Source organism: Sebastes fasciatus, chromosome 8 (assembly GCF_043250625.1).
Source record: "Sebastes fasciatus isolate fSebFas1 chromosome 8, fSebFas1.pri, whole genome shotgun sequence".
NCBI classification, from domain to species: Eukaryota; Metazoa; Chordata; class Actinopteri; order Perciformes; family Sebastidae; genus Sebastes; species Sebastes fasciatus.
Window position 1 is genome coordinate 3,031,860 of NC_133802.1, and position 23,802 is coordinate 3,055,661.

The 23,802-nt window shown below is 40.0% G+C and overlaps 1 protein-coding gene across 2 annotated transcripts in view; it reads right to left on the reverse strand.

Moving 5' to 3' along the window:
- ptpn11b (protein tyrosine phosphatase non-receptor type 11b) overlaps positions 1-17,899 on the reverse strand; it is a 63,676-nt gene extending 45,777 nt beyond the window's left edge. Inside the window, exon 1 of one of the 2 annotated variants that reach the window (XM_074642841.1) lies at positions 17,757-17,899. In XM_074642841.1, the coding sequence (XP_074498942.1) occupies positions 17,757-17,770 (14 nt within the window). In that variant the 5' untranslated portion in view covers positions 17,771-17,899. Of the gene's footprint in view, positions 1-5,839; positions 5,948-17,756 lie in introns of those variants that run through there. The other variant, XM_074642843.1, reaches the window with a different exon arrangement.
- Positions 17,900-23,802: the final 5,903 nt, after the last annotated feature.

Here is a 23,802-nt window from a genome sequence, read left to right on the forward strand (position 1 = left end):
TCTTATTGTGGTTTATTCTTATGATTTATTTACAGACATTTCTTTTTTTAACATAATCTGTAACCATGATTCTGGTGATGCATTAGTTCAAAGTGTACTTCATTCTTTGAATTAAAGCACACATTTGTTTCTTGATCAATCAGCGAACACATACAAACTGTATGTCCTGTCCTGGTCTGAAGGAGAAGAACACTCAGGTTTACAGTACTGCTGAGCCAAAGCTAATGATTACGTTACTTCCTCTGTTGCAAAACACTGCAGGCAAATATTTATCCCATCCACTTCTCAGGTATGTCGACCGATTATCTGGGTTGTGTGCTCTTACTGGAGTGTTTGACGCTGCCACTTATCCGAACCAAACCATATTCACAAACAGTCGCTAGACATAAACCCAGCAGCACATCTACACACTGGTGCTAGCACTAGCATGCTGCGTGTTGAGTCAAAACTGTCTTTAATGAGTGAAGGACTACATTAATCTGGAAGAAGCAGTGAGTAGGTACAACAGCAATGTCCCAGTGAATGGCTGCATGTCAGCTGTGTGGATTTAAAGCCCATGTTTAAGCAGGATCATTGGGTTAAACCTCCCTAACTACTGTGTGCCATTGGTGGCTAATCCAACGCACCATCAGCCATCCAGGGCCAAGGTTGAGAAAATGTGTATATATATATCGATATAGATATAGATATATATATCTATATCTATATCGATATAGATATATATATCTATATCGATATAGATATAGATATAGATATAGGGCAACCATTTATTACTGCAGTGGCTAGTGGAGAAATTGGAGCAATTAAACAGTTCCAGTAATTTATAAATCTATTCTAAAATGAATCACTGATGTTGATAATTAACTGTTTCAGTCATTTATTGAGTAAAACTAACATTTGCTGGTTTCAGTTCCTCAAATCTGACAGTTTCCTGCATTATAATTGTACATAATCGATCACTTTGGGCCCTTATGATCCTATTTTATAGACTCAACAATCAATTGATTAATAAAAAGAATGTTAGCTAGATTAACTGAAAATGAAACTGATTGTTAATTGTAGTCCTAAGCACTATATGAAATGTGTGAGGGTGTTTTTTGTCGATAGTTAATTAAACAACTGACCCCTGCCAAACAGCAGTCCAACCATTTTACACGACAAGTGTGAGAGCATTTCAAATATAATAACCAGACAACAATGTAAAGAAATCAAATAAAAAGGCTTTTCACAGAAGCATCACACATATTTTAAAGACAACTCTCTCCATCTACACCAGCTGGTATAGCTGGTGAGTATTTTTGCTACTTGGAGATCAGTGATGACGAAGTTTGACCACAGACACAAATCTGGCTGCTCCATATCATCTTACACTGTTGTATCATCAGATCCCAACATGATATTTTCTACTTCTACCTTTATCAAATTTTTTCAAGACAGGCTTTTGGACAAGAATAATATTTCAACAGACACCTTCTTACTTAAAATAAAACAATGTTGTTGCTTCCATAAACATCAAAAATACTAATATATAAGAAAAAAGTGAATTTTTTTTCCTAAGACATATGGGTTGAAACACTACTGTACAATATAAATGCATCATACAGTAGGCAGTTAGAACCCAGACATTTAGGTATATAATGAAAAGCTGTTGATTACTACTTTGAGGAAATTCCTGCGCTCTCTCCTTCCTACCTGCACATAGAGTTTCTGCAATTTACAAGCATTTACCATAGACTGTATATAAGAAGTGGACGTAGTCACCGTGACGTCACCCATTGGTTTGTGAACTACGGTTTTGAAGCCTCGAGTTTGGCATTTTGGCCGTTGCCATCTTGGTTTTTCAAACGGAAGTGACACGAGAGGGTGGAGCTGAGTACAACCGAACACAGAATAAGACATTTTTAGGCGACCAAAATGTCACAATTAACTTTCGAAAGGGTTGAAGTTCTAAGACGAAAACACGGACAACGCCGTGGTAGTGACCTGTCAATCACAAGGTAGCATCCCCTGCTTTATCATCTATTTTACACTAAATGTGACCATAAATTACTAAATAAACATCATGCTGTATTGAGGAAGACTTGAAACTAGCGATTGAGACCATAAACTCATGTTTACAATGTTTACTGAGGTAATAAATCAAGAGAGAAGTAGGCTCATTTTCTCATAGACTTCTATACAATCAGACTTCTTTTTTTGCAACCAGAGGAGTCGCCCCCTGCTGGCAATTAGAAAGATTGCAAGTTTAAGACACTTCCGCATTGGCTTCAATTTTGCCTCCTGGCATTTACCTCCTGGCATTTACCTGAATAGATTTTAAAATGTTGTTCTTACACTTCATGTATTTATCTATTATTTGTTCTCAGAGTAATTAAAATAAAATAAAATAAATGTTAGATGAGTTGAAAAATTAGGAAGATTATTCAAATACCAAAATTACCTTTAGTTGCAGCTCTTGAGTTTTTCTTTGGAAAGAAAAATGCTTGTAAATGTCGAGGATTCAATAAGAATGTGAAAACAGACTTTTTGAGAGTGACTTATAGACCAAGTGAGTCATGGAAATCATGCATTTCACATCCTAAATCATAGCCTTTCACCACCACCCCCGACACATTACAAAGGCTTATTATTGATTAATAGAGAGCGGGCCGATTGTGACACAAGAGCGCCTTCATGAAGCTCGTGCTGAGGAGATAATATCTGAAAGCTTCAACAGTGGCCGAGCATTTAGGCGCTTCTGTTTTTGCACACTGTATGACACAAACCCATGACAGTAAGATAAAAATAAGACTCATGTGTCGGCTCAGCAGATCTTGTGTCACTTCAGACTGCCGAATACAAACCAGAATACTGTTGTGGTCACTGCTGGTGCAAAGGTCTGAATCTCACACGATGCTTTCTATTAATTTAAATCTATTAATTTTATATAAGCACAAAAGCATGAATATAATCACTTTGCAACAAGTATATCTCAGCCTGACATTCTTATTGTCGACAGTGGAGTTTCTGTTTGTCAGAACAACTTAACAATTCAGATCAAATGAACTGTGAGTGACATTTACTAAAACTAAATTGAAAAGGCTTGAAATTGCCTTTTGGGAGCTAAATGTAAATGTCAAGACATGTAGGTTTTTGGAGATGAAGCACCATTTTGCATTCAACAGATGAATCAAAGTGATAATGACTGCTTGTCAATCACAAAGCTGCCTGACCTGTTTTGACTATGACATGAGAGGAAATACGAGAGGAGTGAAAGGAGAGACAGATGCTGCAGGAGAGTCAGTAATGATGCTAATTGTGTGATACGGTTTGTACAGGAGGAACTGATACATGATATATACTGTATTGGAATTTAGACCACCGCCGCCGTACATTACACCTCTCCATTGTGGTCATCGACGTTCCTCTATTGTCGAAAACTTAACCACAGGACTATAAAATGTTGAATAAAAACGCCCAGACAGATCAGTCCAGCCTGCATGAACGGAGAGTCTTGACTAGACTGAACCAGCTCGCGACAGACAGACCACAACAAACCTCCAGACCAGACATCTGACCCAGACTGCACCTGACCCTCTTATCCTCACTGGGGGGGCAAAACCGATCTGCTGCGCTTTCTCTCATTCCACGAGCCCAGGGAGCAGATTATAGGAGGAACTTTACAAATAATAAATACGAACCGATTACAAGGGGATTAGTCCTACAACTTAATTGGACAAGGCCCTCCCTGTGACATTAGAAATATCTCTGGAAGTCTGGCAGGGAGGCCGGGCCGTCGAGCTGCAGACAGGAAATGACTCAACGGGACAGAAAGAAAGTGTTAAATGTATTATCCACAACACTCAAAGTGAATACATATGAGATATATTCTTATTGAAATGCAATTACATCTCCAGACTGTAAAAAAAGTCCATTCTGAAGAATGTATGGCAATTGCTTATATAGAGTTCATAATTTGTTTCCTGTTTTACAAAGGTTTATCATGTATTTTGCCATACTGTTTGTTGTGTTTTATTATTGTTTATATTTTCAGATATCTTATCATATCCAATATGATACCTTGAGTTTGGTACGTTTGAGGAATACAAGCATGTTTTTCGACAAAACCCTCTTTTCATTTAGCAACAGAAGCCAAACAAACACAGGACTTTCACCCAGGAGTCTGCTGTTAGTTAGGGGTGGGAATCACCAGAGGACCCGCGATACAATAGTATCACAATACTTAAGTCACGATACGATCTTATTGGGATTTTTTAACATTTTGTGATATGCTGAGTTTATGCAGATATATTGTGATTTATCGCCTTTTTTCAACTGCAAATTATGCAGTTTGTTAACATCTGTTTTTATCTAATAAGAGTTTTCACTCTGTTCATCTCAGAGTTTTCATTCACATATCTTGAGGTGAGAGGTTAAGGGACCCCTTTGGCCATGCCAGTTTTTCCTCGCCCAAATTTAGCGTAAATTTGGAGCATTATTTAGCGTTCTCCCCATCAAGCTGACATGACATGGTTATGGTTATCTACTTTCATATGATACTACTGTAGTATCTTCAATCTAGCTTTAAGACTGAGCGCGCTACAGCCTCTGAAAGACAGAAAAGATGCCGTCGGATTGTTAAGAGGTTAATAGTTCATATAATAAAAGATCGATACTTGACATCCGTGTATCGATACAATATTGCCACGCAAAATATTGCGATACTACGCTGGATAGATTTTTTTCCCCCCGCCCCAACTGTTAGTGTCCCGTGTGAAACTAATAATGATGTATTTGCAGTTTGTACATTAACACATAACACAAACAAACATATTTGATAAGGATCCCTTAAATTAGTTTTTTTGAGAATTGTAACAAATAATATAATACAGTTGAAAATAAACTTTCCAGTGGTCTCGCATGGATGAACTATGCAATAGCATCACTGTTTCGGTGTCTTGTTGCTTATCAACTGACGTTTACGCTGACACCAATATATTTGCAACATGCTAATATGGTGTCTAATCAGCATACCACAAGCATGTGCAGTTTTCAATACGCTGTGCTACGGACGCTATTTATTATACAGTTATTTCTGTAAAATCAGGTATTTCTGATCTTTTATTTGACTGTATTTTTTCCACTTGTCACAGCCCTTTTTTTTTTTTTTTACAATAACTCAAACTGGCCACATTGAGGTTACTGTACTGAGGAGCCATTGACAAGTCATGGGTGTCAGCTGGTGGACAGATTACTCGTGGTATTGATTTTAATCCTACACAGATTCATAAGGAAAAATAATAACAGTGGGGCAAAAATGCCTTATGTCACTAATCCATATTTAATCCGTCATCGCAGCGCTGCTGTCGCTCGTCAAAGTTTCAAAACAATGGAGACGGGCTGTAACTGGGCGCAAACACTGGGCCGATGCTTCAAAACACACAACGGCAGCAACTAGTGCACAACTGTTCACCTTGACAGGTCTACAGACAGCTGAAGGCAGTGGGGGGCGGGGGGGGCAGCTTCCCCTGAGTGTCTCTTTGAGCCTTCTCAACAACTAGAGCGTACTCCTAGCCCCTTTGTAACCAAACATCCTGAAACGCCCACCTTTACAGCAACACACACACACACACACACACATCAATGCACGTGTACAAAATACTGAACATATGCACACACACACTTCTGCAAATGTCAGGTCTTCACATGCTCCCCCAAATTCACTTGTTATCCTTCTGAACTGGATTCTGTGCATCAAATTAAAGCAAACTACAGCAGAATTAAAGGCACGGGAAGATGAGGAGTTAAAGGAAGTGTGAGGAAAATACGCTGAAGTTGAATGGGATCGTTTCTGCCCTACCTCACCATTGTGGTCGAAGCCTGCCACGGCCTCTTGCTTCAGCAGCCTCAGAGTTTAGTAATCCAGCACTGGGCACTGTTACACAAGAGAGGGCGGGAGGGAGCGAGGGAGATATAGAGCCCAAAAACGGGGGGGGGGGGGTGTTACTGGTTACCAGTGTTACTGGGTGAGATAGAGTGAGACAGAGACAGTGAGGGAAACGACAGAGAAGTGGAAGGGGGGGGGGGGGTGCTTTGTAAGAGAGTTGAAGCGAGAGAGAGAGAGTGTAGGAGGGAGAGCGAGGGGGGCGGGGGCCTTTTAATCTGGGATTTGGACGAGCGTGAGCAGGCCTGATACCAGCACCCGTCAGTGCTATCAGTCGTGCCCTGCATTCCCTCCTTTCCCACCTCAGATGAATGTGACAGGCGGCTGGCACACTGATCCAACCAGCCTCTGCTCTCCTCCCTCAGCCTCACCATCTCTCCCCCTTCATACCCTAAGAGGGAAGCGGCTGTCCGATGGCTTCTCTCCAAAGCCCACTCTGTGGTCGTAAAGCTAACAGAGCTTTCTCTGGCTGTAACACAGGCCAGGCCGGGCCAGCTACGAGGTCCCTGCTATCTTGTCGGAGGCTAAATGCAACAGCTGCGTCGCCCGTGCCTGGAGATTACACCTAATCGTGCATGGCGTAGTTACACCGGATCATAGTTAGCCCTCGCCAAGCTAAATCCCCCAATCCAGCTAATTCAGCAGTATGCCATTAGGCTATTCATTTTGCAGCTTGCAGATGAGATAGAAAAATGAATGCAGAGAACAAAAGCAGGGCAATATTAGACTGCAGTGTAATTGTCTAACAACCTTACAATGACCTCTGGATTTTGCAACTGCCTGAAAGGGCAGGTACCGTTTGACTCCATTCTTTCACATTTGACTTTCGTTAAATGTGGATAATAAAGGTTATTCATTATTTTTTTAATCACAGCTACTTAGTGTTGGTAACTACACACGTGATGATCGACTACTAACAAACCTAAGAGTCTACAGCCTGTGAGACTGTAATGCTCATTTTAAAGAAGAAGAAGAAAGGCACTTTATTAATCCCAGAGGGGAAATTAAATTTTTTCACTCTGTTATATTTACATAGTACATGGTACACACAGGCCCGGAATACACACACATGCACAAACAGGACCTACTGTATATACATGCTTTAATGGAGCGATGTCAGAGCGAGGTGGCTGCCCCTGACAGGCATCCCGAGCAGTTGGGTGTTTGGTGCCTTGCTCAAGGGCACCTCGGCAGTGCCCCTCTGGTTCCCAAGCCAAGTCCCTATGGACTGAGCTACTGCCGCCCCCCCAAAGACAAACTGAAATTGTGACCTAATGATGAAAAGTTAGGCCAGTGGTTACCAACCTATTTTCCTTGAAGCTGAACTGCTGCTGAGGCTACAACAACAGGTCAAACCAAAACATGTTCTCTCTTAAGTGACCTTAAAGAACTGTGACCCGATATCAAAGCAAGGCCAGCTTCTCCTATGAATGTCGGAATTGTAAAGCCTCTTTACACTTGGCACGATCACAGCATGAGAAAGCAAATGTTCATCCCTAGACATAACTATTGCTGAATGAAAGTAGAAGTAATTTTGGTGAAATACGTCCTCAGTGAAGCACAGTTTGATTTGGGGCTCTGATTCCAGCTCTGTCCTTTTCGTAGAAGGCAGATCAAACAAGACATTTTATTTTCAATTATAAAACTCACATTCCCAAAATGTCACTTGTGCAACCCTGGCTGCAAGGCTCCTGATAGATTTCTTGGAAGCCTTTTTGAAATTTTCAGTGAAACTATTATTATGTGATCTGGGTGTCTGCGTTGTCTGAGCGCAGGACAAAATGTATTTGCTCTTTCTCTTTCAGTGTGTGTTGCTGCGCTTAATGATTAACTTTTTAGGCCATCGCTCACCAAGAAATGCTTGTAGGAACAGGCCCCGGTTATTGGGAACGAGTGATAAAGAGTACTGGACTGCTCATTTGCTTGCAAATGTTGAAATGTCATATTAACCAACTGCAGTAAATATAAAGCTTACAACCAGTGCTATTGATGTATTCTCAATTACCGTATATGTGGGTACGTGGTAAAAATACACATTCATTTTGTCCAATGAAAGAAAGTGTTGATTTAATAAAATGATTGTAATCTGCCTGCCATGTGTTGATTGTCCTGTTATAACCCTCGTATGGCTGTAGGGTGCCAATTCAAAGGATATTTTAAAGTGTACAAATAACCCTGAGGGGTGCAGGATTGCACTGGCACAGTATTCATTTTCAGGCAGTTAAAACATTATTGCTACACTCACTTTTTGGGAATGGTTAGTTTAATATGAAATACATATCTGAACCCGCCAGGCGTGCTTAAAAGACCAAATGCGTCTGTGGATAAGGGAGAATTTTTTTCTCTCTGGAGTTCCTCATTGTTAGCTGTCAAAACATCATGGGAGCGAGATATACAGTAGGCGAAGAAATAAACGATGATTTATTGGATGATATTCTTCTCCGGGTTCACTCTTCATCTATATGTACCAAACATGGTTTAATCCGATGTAAAATCATACACCACACTCACTGGACAAAACTTAGACCTTTTCAAATTTATCCGGATATTAACCCGATTTGCGACAGGCGACAAGATTCTGCCTCACTGATCCATATAGGTTTTGGTCTTGCCCATCTCTCCATAGCTATTGGTCCACTATTTTTGAAACATTATCCGGGGTACTTCAGGTGCCCTTTGATCCAGTTGCATTAACAGCGCTCTTTTGGGTAATACCTGATACAGTAGTCTTGCCAAAAATTAAAGCAGACCATGTGGCCTTCTTGACCCTATTGGCTAGACGACTGACATTACTTCGTTGGAAGTCATCCTCTCCTCCGTCCCATGAGGCTTGGATCAGAGAGATTTTAATAGGACTGTCCCGAATACCATTTTTCGGTGAGAAATATTCAAAAGTATTAGAATCTTTGTGGAACAATTATGGCGCGGCAAACTAACATGTTTGTTTGTCTGTCTCCATCCCCCGTTTCAGTGCCCGACACAGTGTCACTACTACACTACTGTACACCTCTACACACAACAAACTGAGATATCCGTCTGAGAATAACTAATAATAATTCATGTTGAATATGAATAATGGTGGGGGATTATTCCTTATTTCATGGGCTAATTTGGAATTTCTACATTACTATTACATACTTAACAAAGCATTCAAATAGTGATTTTAAGATTGAATACCATGGCAACGGTCAAAGCTTCAAAACTTCGAAGCATTCGGGTCAGCTCCAGATTTTAGTAAACTAGAAAAGATTAAATAATCACTGCGTGGGTCTACAGTCAAATTTTTCAAGTTATGGCAACAGTGCAGTTCCAGAGTGTACCTGAGTGAAGCTGGCTGCTAGTTACTTTTATTATTATTATTTTTTTTTCCATTTTAATTCTGCTGTTTTGATCACCCAATAATACAAATTTGAAGCACTAAAGCAATAAAATTACTATTTTGCAATTTACCGTGAAGACTATGTTTTTGTTAGTTTGTTTTGCATAATATAATAATTTATATTATTATATAAATATTTGTTTATATATGTATATGTGTATACGTCTTGTTTGTACGTGTACGTATGTCTCTATGCTGCATTAAAAATGTTTACACTTGAATCGTAATTCCTGTTGATTTTTAAGATTTTTTTTACCAAGTTGCTGATGTACGATTTATTATTTTAATAATAAATAAACAGTTCACTGCATTTATATCTATGTATTTTTTTGCTACATTTTGTTTGACAGAGTTAGGAAAGCAATGTTTAAGTCCAGCCTGATGTTGCCTCACTAAAAGAATGATGCCAGTCACTTTCACACAGTGAGCCATACAGCTTGTTAATGAAACACTGGACCCGGACTCAGTATCGGCCAATACCCAAAGACCAGGCATCGTATTGGGACTGAAAAAGCCGGATTGGTGCATCCCTACTGTTTACAATGGAAAAACATAATAATAATAATAATAATAATAATAATAATAATAATAATAATATAGTATCTATATTTATAATTAGGTTATGCTAATCACCTGCTATAAAAATACTAAATAATTTGCCACAGCATTACAATAGCACTGTACAGATCCACAGAGGTAAACTTGCATGGCAACACCCCTATTAGGGTGAAAAGATTTCTCTGTGTAGTACTGTAGATTTGAGTCACTGTCAATTTGGAGAAGTCTTTAACACAGACTGAACAACATGCCTCCCTCCCTCCCCTCCTCAGATCAGATCATGACTGCAGGAGCATGAGTGACTCAGGGCTTTCCAAGAATAGGATTCCCTTTGACAACCACCAGGCGCCCCATTTCCCTGCATCTGGCCTTGGGCAGTGAGAGGGAAAGAGAGAGAGACAGAGACAAGACAAAGAGAACGAGATTTCAAATGGCCTGGTTTTATCTGACGAGACGTCGACAGGAAAGAAGACAACACGCTGGATGTACTGAGGGAGAGACAGAAGCCTGCAGGGAGCTGCAGGCTAGGCCTTGGGCTGGTTTGGGGGGGGGGGAAATGGGCCCAGTGTGCATCCAGCCACCACTCTATCTAATGTCTCAAGTTCAATATAGCCCTGGTTGGCTATTTAAAGCGCGCCCGTCTAGGCCCGCTGACAAAAAGGTGATATACTTAGTAGCCGGAGCGCAGCATGAAAGCCTCTGCTAGGGCTATATTGGTCACAGACAAGCCCGGGGTGTGGATTTTGGTAATGTTGCAGATATTTTTAGCCCAGCTGATGATCCGGGGTATTTACATGAGGTGCAAAACTCGCACACCCCCCATCGCTGGATGCTTCACTTCTCTGTGTAGCAAAAAGGCAGTCAGCTTAGTAGAATTGGCTAAATGACTAACTTAGGAAATCACTGCGCACGTGCATGCATTTTGTTTTTCAACACTGGCATATATGTAACCCAGCAGAAGCTGAATAAATGATTAAACACTAGTGGTGATATGACAAATGGTCAAAAGCTTCCAGGGTAGTTCTTTAATCATGCAAAAAAAAACTAATAGAATAGTTTGTGGGGTTTTGTATTTACATGGAGTAAACAGTACTTGTCAAACACAGAGTAAAAGTGTCTACAGGCATTAATGGTTAATAAATAACTACTTTGTTTTTTTCACAGACACAGCCAATCTTTTTTTTTTTTAACATGGAAATCAAACTTTCTGGAAAGCAGAAATTAATTAATACACACTGGACACCGGACTCGCCCGAAACAGACTAAGCATACAGAGTAGTCGCTCAAAAATGTATCATTTGGACTCTTTAACACAGCACTCTTTGCAATATTGCCTGACTTCTGTGCAAAATTTATCAGGGAGCAAAAAGATTAAAATAATGGAATAATCCCCTTTTCAATTTGGATTAAACAGTGTACTAGCAGAAATAAAGTCTGTTTAACATTTAACTAATGCTTCTCACTCAAAAGTCATATTTGCATATTTTGAACAATGTCTAATGTTTTGTATGCTCTTTTTTTTCCACTCACACTTTCAAAGGGACAGCACATTACAGATGTGGTTCAGTTAGGTGTTAAGTTCGGTTCCCGTTCGTCACAGGAAAATGTGTTCACGATCTTATTATTGAAAGCAACTGTATGATGATACTTTGCTCAGATTTTCCGTATCTCATTTTACTATTGACTATTGATAATAAAAATAATTATAAATTGTAGAGCTGCAACGATTAATCGATTAGTTGTCAACTATTAAATTAATCGCCAACTATTTTGATAATTGATTAATCAGTGAGACATTTCTTAAGAGAAAAAAAGTCAAAATTCTCTAATTCCAGCTTCAAATTAATATTTTCTGGTTTCTTTACTCCTCTATGACAGTAAACTGAATAAATTTGAGTTGTAGACAAAACAAGACATTTGAAGACATCATCTTGGGCTTTAGGAAACACTGGTCGACATTTGTTGACATTTTATAGACCGAACAACTTCTTTATTAATCGAGAAATGAATCAACATATTTATCGACAATGAAAATAATCATTAGATGCAGCCCCAAATAAAATGCATTACTCGTGAACTCAGTTTGAAAGTTTGCTGAATTCACACATTTTGAAAATCGCAAGTAATGACACACCCGTGATGGGGAGAAATATCACACGATAGATACAATTTTTAGGCAAAGTACCTCTTTCTGTGACAAACTTGTCTGTTTACTGTACATACGTGTCAACCTGTCGGCAAAGTGAAGTTAAACTGTAAATATTAGTTACTGGCCAATCACATTGTTCCTCTTTTCCAGCCTACTCTGATCAGCTAAGGATAGCGACAGAATTGCTCGTTGAAGTGAGATGAGCGTGATTTTAATATTCAAAGCCAGTTATCGGAGAAGAGAAACAATGGTAGGTGTGGCACTATTAACCTGATCAACGCTGAGATTGGATTCACACAGCTCAATAAAAGAGTAGTGTAGTTCTGATATGTTAAACATCAACTATTTGCCTACACCTGGAATAATGTCCTTTCTACCTTTTAAAGCACTCTAAAAGCACTCACTCATAACTACACAAGCACTAAGTAACATTTAAAAGATCATAAGCATGTGGAGCTGACAACATATTTTGTCTCCTATACTATCCATCTGCAATGTTTTGTGCCTGAAGAATAAAATGCAAAACAATGTATCTGGAAAACAGTTGATTCAGAGCACTCCTGGAAATGTTGGCAGTGCTATCTTATTCCTCCACATGGGCTGTTGTTTTCCTGTCGGCTTATCGACAAAACTGACTCACTGTTCTCAGCTGGTCAAATGACTTTCAGTGACAGACGAGGTCTCCTCTTTAAACAAAGGGGGGGGCAGAGGTGGTTTCCAATAGTGGAAAGTCTGTAATACTACACTGGCAAAATGAAAATGGAAAAGTGAATCTGCATCATCACAGCGACGTTACACTGAACTCATCACAATGCGGGGCATTACAAATGGTTCCTTTATGACTAAACTCTTCACTGCAAAGACATTAATGAAAGAATATGTGGAAAGTCCAGCCCTCCCCAACAGTATGATGAAGTAAAAGCCTTCCTGAAACGGGGAGTCTGAGTGATACTATCATCAACAGGAGAGCAGGTCGGTCTGATCAAGATGGCAAGCACTGCAGTATTGTTCCCCTGTGGTATTTCAGCACAGGAAGTAAAGAGCGAGCCACAGAGAAACAGTCATACAGTACGAGTCTCGGCCGGCGACAAACCATGGAAACCAGCTGAAGCCGAGATGAAAACAACTTTTAAGAACTTTCTCTCAGTGTTTTCCTCTATCTCTGATCTTATCCCGCTGGTGGCTTCGGCCCCCGGGGGCAACTGAACACCTGGCCCTTTGTCAACTCACAAGTGTTTATTGTAAATGTCTGAGACAAATCAAAGAAATGTCCTTGAAATAGAATTCTAGTAATAAAGTGAGTTATTTTCAGAGCTTTTTGCCACTGTTCCTATCAGTTGTGATAACTTTTCACTCACTGGTCTTATTGAGATTTTGGACAAGAGGGCACCACTAGACACTGTAGACTGTGTATATAAATGGACGACGCGTCTCCACTTCCTCCCACTGTACAAAAGTGAAGCCAAAATATTCTGCCATCTTGAGATTTTGAAATCATTTGGAGCCAGAGTCTGCGCAGTAGTGATCAGGGGGGCTGGAAATACTGTATCGAGGTCCCGCCCACACACCTGCCCGAGCCAATCAAGAGCCGAGCGCGGCCACCGCTTGCGTGAGCCAGCTAGCGTGAGCTAGCTAGCTGCTACGTTAGCACCACGGTAGCTGTTTGGCTAGAAAGACACAACAATTAACCATAATATCTCTACATTTATAATCAAATTGACACGTTTTATTACACAGACTCGTTACAGTTATGGAAAGTTAAAGTTACAACTCCTCTCTCGTACAATTACCGAGCCTCCGGTTGCGTGACTACTTCACTAGAGCAGCTGTCAATCACAGCTGTCAATAATGACGTCCAACCCCCTTTCTTTAGCATCAGATAACTCATTAAAACCAAACTCATCAGAAAAATGAAAACTTGAATATACATCAGCGTGATAAGAACTACCTAAAATTATTCAAACTATCTTTGGGAAAAATGGAACGTGTATTTTAACTTTTACCGAAGTCCAACTGACACCAGTCATCTGAACCACATACAGTATTTGGAAGTGAAAACAAAAGTGAAGTTAAAGTTTTAGGTAATTACCCAAAATGTCAGGAATGTGCACATAGACACACAGTACGGTTAAGCTCTTGATCTGTGTATTTAGATACAAGTAAATATGGGGGACCGTGAAACTGAAAGGACTCACCAACATCCTTGCAATAATCTGATGAATAAATCAGCCATTGCAGCAAGTTTACAAGGATTTGGATTTTACTTGATAGCTTATGCAAAGCTAAGCCACACACAGTACCACTATAAACACAACTGTGTATAGTGTGTAGGTACACCTTTGTAAGGTGTACCGGGAAGCAGCTAAGCAATGCAATGGTCCATGTTTATGGAAATGTTGTATGTGGTATAGAAAAAGGTTGTAATTAGAATTTTCCTTTAACGCACCAGCCAGCCTGGCAGTTTCCAAACTCCCTTTGATGCACCGAGGTCTAAGCCATATCCAGATCTAGATTATATTGTGAAAAAAACACCAAATAATTGGCAAATAACATAGCCAGAATTCAGCACTCTTTGTTCTTTCAGAGGAGAAATAAATGCCTTTGTGTTTTGTGAAGTTGGATTATGTTAAAATCAGTAGACTGGCCTTTTAACTTTGACATCCTTATTTCACCATCACGACTTCACCTAACAAAGGCATACAGTACACAACAGCCACACGTAAAACACCCTGCGGCACGACACATCTGCTATCTTTTCCACCCTTATAGTGGTAGAGTATGTGTATCAAGTATAAACTCCCTGATTGCCAACATTGCATTTTCTTGAGTCCACAATACAGCCATAATAGTCAAGAGACAAGCTGATTGCTGGAGTCAACATTTCAGAGGTCACCTTGCATAAAAAAATCTGCACAAGGACAAACACTTGATACATGGACAGTTATTTATAATGAGGGCTAGAAAGAAGTGCCAAAGTCTAAATGAGTGCATTTCACAGCAACATTTCACATACCCGACCAAATAAACCTAACCCTAATAAAACACACATTTATATTATTATAATTTTACTTACAGCACCCAGCAGGTAATATCAGCTTACTAAGTGTACTGGAAACTATCCCCGGAAAGCTGACATTACATGAATCAATAATGAAAATCGAAATAACTACTACTGTACATACAGTAGGGCTGCACAATTTTGAAAAAATATCTAATTGCGATTATTTTGACTGATATCGAAATTGCAATATGATTTGCGATATTAGAGGGAATGATAATTTTTACATCATTATTTTATTTTTCATTGATAAACATATTAAAAAGATTATAGTGCGATTTTTGCAGGGATCTTTACCAAACAAAGATGTTTTCTTAAGTCTGTCGAATATGATGTGTAGGCCAGAACATCTCTGTAGCACCACAATATGTAATCTAAAGTGGTATTTTGACACACATCTCGCCTTTAACAAATATTGCGATTTTAACAACTACTATGGCCATATTGCAATTTTTGATTAATTGTGCAGCCCTAACATACAGTACATGTATCCACTCATGTTTACAGTGTTCAGCATAGCTCTTAATTCCTCACATACTAAGCTAGTCAATGTTTCAGGGAGATCTACAAATCATTACTAGTCCACAGGTGTGCATGTGGTTAATAATATGTAGGAAGAGTACCAAGGTAGAAGTACACTACAATTACCAAAGCTGTCAGAGTAAAGAAGGCCACTGTCCTTACTGTAAAAACCCTGATTGTATATTTTATTCATGGAGGGACTATTGTCAATTTTCAAGTCAAGTCAATTTTTTTTTTTACATAGCCCAATATAACAAATCACAAATTTACCACAGAGGACTTTACAATCTAAAAATTAAAAAATATACATTTGGTAGTAGTATTAATTAGTAATTTTATATTAGTATTAGTGCCTGGCAATATGGAGAAAATCAAATGTAACAATATCTTTAACCAAATACCTCAATATCAATATTGCAACAATATTGTAGGGTTGAGCATTGGTGCTTTCACAAAAGATTTACACAATGAGATTTTTGATAAATAATCATAAGTAATGTGGATATAATGACTAAGTGTAAAAGACAAATAATAGAACAGCTAGAACAGTCTGGTAAGTTCAGAAAATCACAATTTTACTGTAATTTAGCCTTTAAAAAGGTACGGTTTGTAACTTCTTACACGTGTAAATCGGGTCGGTGTTCCATGCGCTCGCGTGTGGCTACGCTGTTCCAACACAAACTACACGGAAGCACCAAAACCGCAAAGTTATATCTAGTGAAGCCCGTCTTGCAAAACAGTGTTAACTCTTCCTGCTCCAGCCCCCCCGACCGCGGCCAGAAGACACAGGGGAGACCGTAGCTTTGGTCTCAAAGGCCGGAGTCTCTGCTGTACTCTGTTCCTCTGCCTGCCTGCTTGCCTTCACTCACACACCACGCTCGTTCTCACTCGCTCCATCGCTCACGTGCATGCGCGCACACTAGACACTGCAGAAAAGGGAGTCTGAAGCAGGAAAAGCCAACACTAGGATCAGCATTGATTCATGGAGAGACCTTTGTCTGGTCAGCTAACATTACTGCCAAGCAGCTGAAATATAGAGTGATATTGTGGTTTTAGCTGACGTGTGTCTCCTCACTGTTTTGACCGATGCTCGTTCATGTCTATGTAGAGCGAGCACGGCCACAGGTGTCGCTGTTAACAAGCTATTTCTGCTTCTTACATAGAGTCCTTTTAAAACCAGGAAAAGACAACACTTACTCCATATATCACAATATTACGATATCCAAAATTTCAGACAATATCTAGTCTCACATCGAGATATCAACATAATATCGATATATTGCCCAGCCCTTATTAGTATTAAGTAGTTTATAGTGTTTTATAGTTATTTTTAAGCTCCAGTAACTAATTACATGCACACTTGAATTGTTTTTGTGGTTCTTGACAACAAATTAGTGGAGACCTGGAACCAATGTTGCTGGAATATTCCTATAAACTTGCGATTTTCTTTCTGGGGTTTTACCAAAATGCCCTTTAGAATGTATTCTACTGTAGGTTTACTAGCTTTGTGGAGGGTTTGGATTCACAGGAAGCTATAAGCCAATTTCCTGCACTGTGCAGGCAGAGGAACAAAGAGAGAGAGAGGACAGAGACAGAAAAAGAACCACCACACTTCATTAGAAAAGTGAGGAGAAAAACTTGTGTCATGCATGAAAATAAATCAGTGTCTTACTTATTCATTAACTTTAAGGTCGGACTCAGCTACAGTTAAGACATAAATCACACCACTCATAAACACATGCGCACAAAATGATAATTGACGTAAAACATGACAACAGGGCAACCTGACGTCGTTTTAATTCCACTGTTATTTCACTTTGCGGCAGCTGCCAAATTAGTTCAACTTAACGTTATCAGACCGCTCAACATCGCAACCTTCTGTTACCAGCACACTTTAAGCAGAGTCAGTTAGCTTTATAACTCCATGTCCATTCATCACTAACAAGACAAACAAATGACGGAGTTTCTTTGGGTGAAATGTAGAATGTGAGTGCGCGTGTGTCAGGGCTCTGTGGCACGGACTAAGTTGAGGCGCTCGAGCTTTCTCGCTGACAGCCTCAGTTCAGTCTCGCCCGCGCAGTCTGTGTGGCCGCTCGTGCACCGTAGAGAGGCTGTTAAATATCACGCGCCATTAGTAACATTTTAAACTAAACAAAGTGGACTTTACCTGCGAGATGTCATAGCAGTCTCTGTGCGCTGTCAAGAGTCCACAAACGTTCCCCCTTTAGCCTCTGCTGAGTCTCTGTGAGCAGTGAGGAGTGAGCGGTCTGTTGAACCTGCGAGCTGAGCCACACATCACTACTCACACCACTTCCGCTTACTGCCTTCACAATAAAAAGGCCTTGTTTATAGGCTCGTTTTAACAGGGTGGGTTTTCTATGTTAGATTTTAATAAACACAAATTTCAAATCTTTACTTATTATTTTTTTATATTTTGTGTGTGTGCTGCAATATTACGACTTCTGCTCAGGAATCTTTATTCTGGTTCATTTTTTTTTACATTATTTTTCTAGTAAAAGAAAAAAAAGTCATGAGGAAATACTATTTTTCATATGGTGTTAAAAACCTAGGGGTAATTTATTAACTCCAGACTAACTTTAACTCACCTTTTATTTTGTCTAATGTGACCGCTTTACACTTTTATTTTGCATGACATGCATCTCTTCCTGTCCTGTTGTGACAAACCCTAGCTACCTTGATCCTGCACATTTAGAGAACTGTTAAAGTTCCCTGACATGTTCAGGTTAATATTAGAGGCTTCATCACCTTTCTCTATCAGGGTCATTAAAAAATATGCACAAATTAATTGTTAACTGCTCACTTCTGATTGGCTGAGTCATGATTGAAGTTGAAAACAGGAAAGCCGCACACATGTGACTGTATAACTGTTCATTGATGAAGGAGCTAAAACAGCCATGTTGTTTAGCTGCTTTACATGCTGTAACATGAAAGAATGCAGTTCGCTTAAATGCTGAAATATAACCCGCAGTAGGCAGAATGTTTTTGGCATCAGTGGACAAACATTCCATAATAACCTTTCAGCATAATGTAATTCATCAGTGTTGTGAGATAAAAACTAGACTTCTGCACCTCCTCTTGGCTCTGTTTTCAGGCTTTAGAACATCTAGCCCATGGCGGGAGAACTTTGGCCAATCACAGGTCATTTCAGAGAGAGAGAGCGTTCCTATTGGCTGTTCATTCAACCAAGGCAGCTGTCAATCACTCACAAACTCCGATCAAACAGTCAAACTAGGCAGCGCTGATCAAATATGAATCAATATTCTGTTATTGTAATGCATATTTCTCACATAAAATGTTTTCAGAAACATCTTGTAGTGTACTGTTTAGCTGTAAAATGAGAGTTTGCTCCAGCTGGTGGGCGGTGCTTGGTATTTCCTCAAATGATCTCAACATGGCTGCCGGGACACAAACTTTTTCATTTTACAGCTGAACAGTACACTACAAGATGTTATCGAAAACCTTTTATACGAAAAATAGGCATTACAGTAACAGAATATTGATTAATATTTGATCAGCGCTGCCTAGTTTGACCATATGATGAGAGTTCACGAGTGATCGACAGCTGCTCAGAGACGGCAAGGCTCCAGCTCGGCTCTGATTGGTTGTTTTCCTCCGGTCTGTGAAATCTTGCAGATACCGTAAGGAGAACCAGAGGACACCGGAGGACACCGGAGGACACCGGAGGACACAGAGGCATATCATTTTTTTTTTACAGATTATCTGTCTCATGCACTACTGTCAGGATACAGTGACCGTTTTATAAAAATAACTTTTTAAAATCATATTTGCTCCATTTCTACCTACTGCTGCTTTAATGATGATTAGTTGCAAAATGAAAGACCTATAGATTTACATTGTTTAGTATTTATGATAAGGGTGTTAACCAATTACAAAGCAGCAGGACAGTAAAGCTGTAGGCCAACAATCTAGAAAAATAAAGAAATAAAATAAAAAAAACTGCCTTTACAGCTCATAGAACACGTGTCCACTGATTGATTTATTTTATTTTCACCAATAATGCAATAGTAATGAACCTGTGCAGTGTTTTGCTACTGTAAAGCTATTGTCTTGTGAGAGATAAGGCAGGTCTATATTATAAACCCTCATGATGGGACAGCCCTCCAGCTCTGGAGTTGTTGGTGGTGGTGGTGGAGGTGGGGGAGAGGAGGAAGAGAGGCAGCGCAGCATTGACGTCACCAGCCTGTGGTTATCAGTGGAGGTTAATCTACTGGGGAATGGATGGGCTTATGCAATTGTCTGTGAGCTTGCAGGCTTCACATCTATGGATTTGCTTTTCCACTGTTTGACCCAGCGTGCTGCTGCAGCCTACAGACAAACACTGAGATGATGGAGAGGGAATTTCTTCTCTCTCATGGCATTTCTGCTGCCAGAGTAGATGTTTTCTCTCTCTGCCAAACGCAATGCGCTTTAGGCGGTATACATGGGTTTGAACATAGGGTTTATTGTTTGGGTCTGATGAGCAGTTAAAACGATCCTGTCGCACAATGGGAGCGCATTACGCTCTGATCGATACATAGTGGGAATTGATGAGGAGGGTGAGAAATAGCTGGATATCGGAATAACACTGAGTGCACATTTAGTGTTTAATACTAAACGTGATTGATACAAGACCGAGGGACTCGGAAAACAAAGCCATTACCATTTATTGGGTGGTTGAGATATACCCTTTGTATATCTTGTGTTGGTTTTTTAAGGATGATAGGAAACTGTTTTTGTGCTTCACCTTCAGGCACATATTTTAGGAGATAACTGGGGGAAATTAGCTCACACTTGCTTCAGCATGTGACTGAGAAAAAGGTCAATCAAGCTGTGTTTAAGTGTTTGTTTATTGTGTTGGGAGAGGGATTACAAATAGTCATGACCTTAAACATCGTAATTGTGGCCATTAAAAGTGGTCCCTTGACTGTAATGGAAAAATAATCTGGTTTACAGCAAGTTTCATGGGCTGATTGATTTCCACACCATACAGAAATGAATGGAAAACAATGGATGCCTGGAAGAATAGAATGCTACATACATATTTCTAAAACAAAATTTTGCTAAATAATTAACTGATGTAAAGATTTGAAATATTATAGCAGTGGTAAAGTCAGGGATGGAGAGGTGTGACGCGGTTCCTGGACTGAAACATTCACTTTTCTTCTTTTTTTTTATCACCATGCAGACTGATGTCCTGTTGAGTCTAGCAGGGACAAAAAGACGCAAGAGCACAAAGCCTGGTTCCCCACCCAGGGGAATGGAAACCAGGATGTCCCGTCTACCCTGAGGTGGCTGCTTCTATAGGCTTGTGACCTTTGACCCCTTTTTGCCTTGAGACTTGCAAATCGGCCCATCCAGAGTTTTAAAAAAAAAAAAATCTGGAGAGGGAAACAAAGAGGACTTATACTGAGAGCGATGCAGCTGGACAGCTGGAGAGAAAGAACTTTTATTACCATGTGGACATACAGTAAAAAGCTGTGAGAAGAGGATCTTTATTTCACAAAAGGGGGTGAAATGTAGCGTGGTAAGGGTGAGGTCTTTTATTTCAGGGGAGTAACCGTCCAACATTTTTGGAAAACATTCTTAGAAGATCATTCAGTGGTTTTCTAAGAATAGTTTCTTCTTTCACAGATGATGACCTGGCCTCTAGGGCCTGTGTTTGGCTCAGGTTGGACAGTCTGATGAAATTTCATCCACAGAGGGCCTGAGTTTGTTGCATAATTCATAACTCCACTTTGACCTTTGAACAATTCCCCAACATGTGTTAAAACAGCACATCTTAAAATGTTCTGGCTGCCTCTCTGAGCTCTGCAGGGCTGGCTCAGGGCATAAGCTGTATATGTGGTCAACTACATGTAGGGCGCCACCTTCTGGGGGTCACTGGTCGCCCTCTAACAATAAATAAATGATAATATTAATTAAAAAAATGCTGTTGGGCGCCCTTCCTCATTTTCCACATTGAGGTAACAAATGAACAAATAAATAAAAGAAATACACTTTACACTTTTCACCGCCAGACTATCACAGGGCTGACACATGGAGGCAGACAACCATTCACACTCACACCCCGGGCAATTTAGAGTTAACAGTTAACCTAACCTGCATGTCTTTGGACTTTGGGAGGAAACCTGAGAACCCAGAGTAAACCCACGCTAACACAGGGAGAACCTGTAAATTCTACACAGAAGGGCCCCAAGCCGGGTTTGGACCAGAGACCCTCTTGCTGGGAGGCGACAGTGCTAACCACCACACCACCGTGCCGTATCAGGGACCAATTGTTTATTTATATTATAATAAATACAGTTATTTATGAAAATAAAGATCTTAATTTTTGTCTTAAAACCGTTGTGATGTCTGATGTATGTTTTATGTTTACATTTCATCCCGAACCATCTCAACCCTCCAGCTCCCCCTGGGTGTCACCCAAGCAGTGATCCTCTATTTCGTGATTTGGTTCTATATATGGATATCATATTTTGTTTTGATTTCAATTCCTGGGAAAACCCTTTAATCAAACTACTTACGCTTATTAACTTGAAAACGATCTCTCCCCAGAAGGGTCCCCTCGCTGAGCGAAACTATTTCATCTGCACCATTTCCCATAGTTTTAATTAACACAACACAAGATGCAGTGTCCTTCTCCGTCATTAGCAAGGAACGAATTAAACTCATTAAATCTCAGGCTTAATGAAAACGCTCCAGACAGGTTCGGAGATGTGCTGAATGATGTATGAAGCTGTGCACCAGTTTTTTTTTTTTTTATTCTCTTGAATTCCAGGCTTTCAATTAGCGGCGGGGGCGCTGGAGATTGCTGGAGGTGATTTGAATTATAAGACGTAAATATCACTGTAGCCAGAAATGCTGTTTATTGATGTGTGGATGAGCGTGCATGGTGACTTAAATTGCTTTTGATTTGGAAAAGCACTGTTTGTCTTGGAAGTTTCAATCAGAATGTGAGCAGAAACCTGTAATTAAGACAGAACACAGATTGAAGTCTTAACTTGCGACTGCTACAATATAAGCAGGTGTCTGGAAACTAACAACGAATAGAAGACTGACACAGTGAATTCATCGAGCTTTCCCACCAAATTGTACTTAATTATTGCAATTTCGTCTGATGTGAGCCTGTAAATGTATAGAAAATACCCCTGGGTGGGCTCTCCTCCCTTCCATTAGCTCTTTCATCACCGACAGAAGCTGTGAGTGTACCATCACTGACTTGGACATGAGTCAAATGTTCTTATTCCTTATTACTATTAAGGTAAAACTCAAGTTCTGGTCTGTAATCAAGGATCTCTAGTCCACTAATTTCCACTTGCAAGCTTTGTGAGAGCTTTTAACCACATCTCATGGGCTTCATCAGCAGATAGAGTTTGCTTAGTTGTCATGAGATGGTTAAACTGCGATCTAAGTATGGAACTTTTGTTACGTGATAGCAGGTGGTCATAGAGGAGGAGATCGTAAATCAGGTGCTCTCAAACTTACGACTCAAAGGTCAGCATCTGATTTTTATTCAAGGTCAAAGGTACGGAACGATGGGCAATACCAAAATAACATAACGTATTGTATTCATAACATGAAGGGTATCGACGTTTACGACGTAAACCTTGTCTCTGGTTTACAATAGTCTGTAGTGTATAGGCAAGCCCCAAGGAATTACAACTTCCGTATCCGCCACGTGATGCCATTGGGCCCAAAAATACTTTTTTTCCATAGACTTAAATTGGGAAAGAGTGACCGCGGATATTTTTGAGGTAAATCAACTTCCCAGTATGAACACTTGAATAGCCCTCATTTAAATCATTAGATCCTAAAAGTTGTAAAATGCAATAACAGCCAAATCCGGAGTTATTTTCCTTCCTCCGTTCATGTGAGCGATTCACAAACCGAGGCTGGAGAGAGAGCTGGGAGGCGGAGTTAAATGAAACGCTAGTGCGCCTGCTCTATGGGTCCAATGGTTGCGGAAGATCGCTAGATGATCTGGATACTTTATCACTCGGCAGTCGAGCCATTTTGGCTTCATGAGCAACTCTCATAGGAATGAACGGGAGCCCGCCTCCAACGCTGTGTCCAGTTCTCTTCATACATCCATAGTCTTAAGTCATGATGACAAAGTGAGCCATCTCCATCACAACTGAGCAAACTCCATCTACTGATGGAGACCATGAGAAGCGGTTCGATGCTCACAAAAA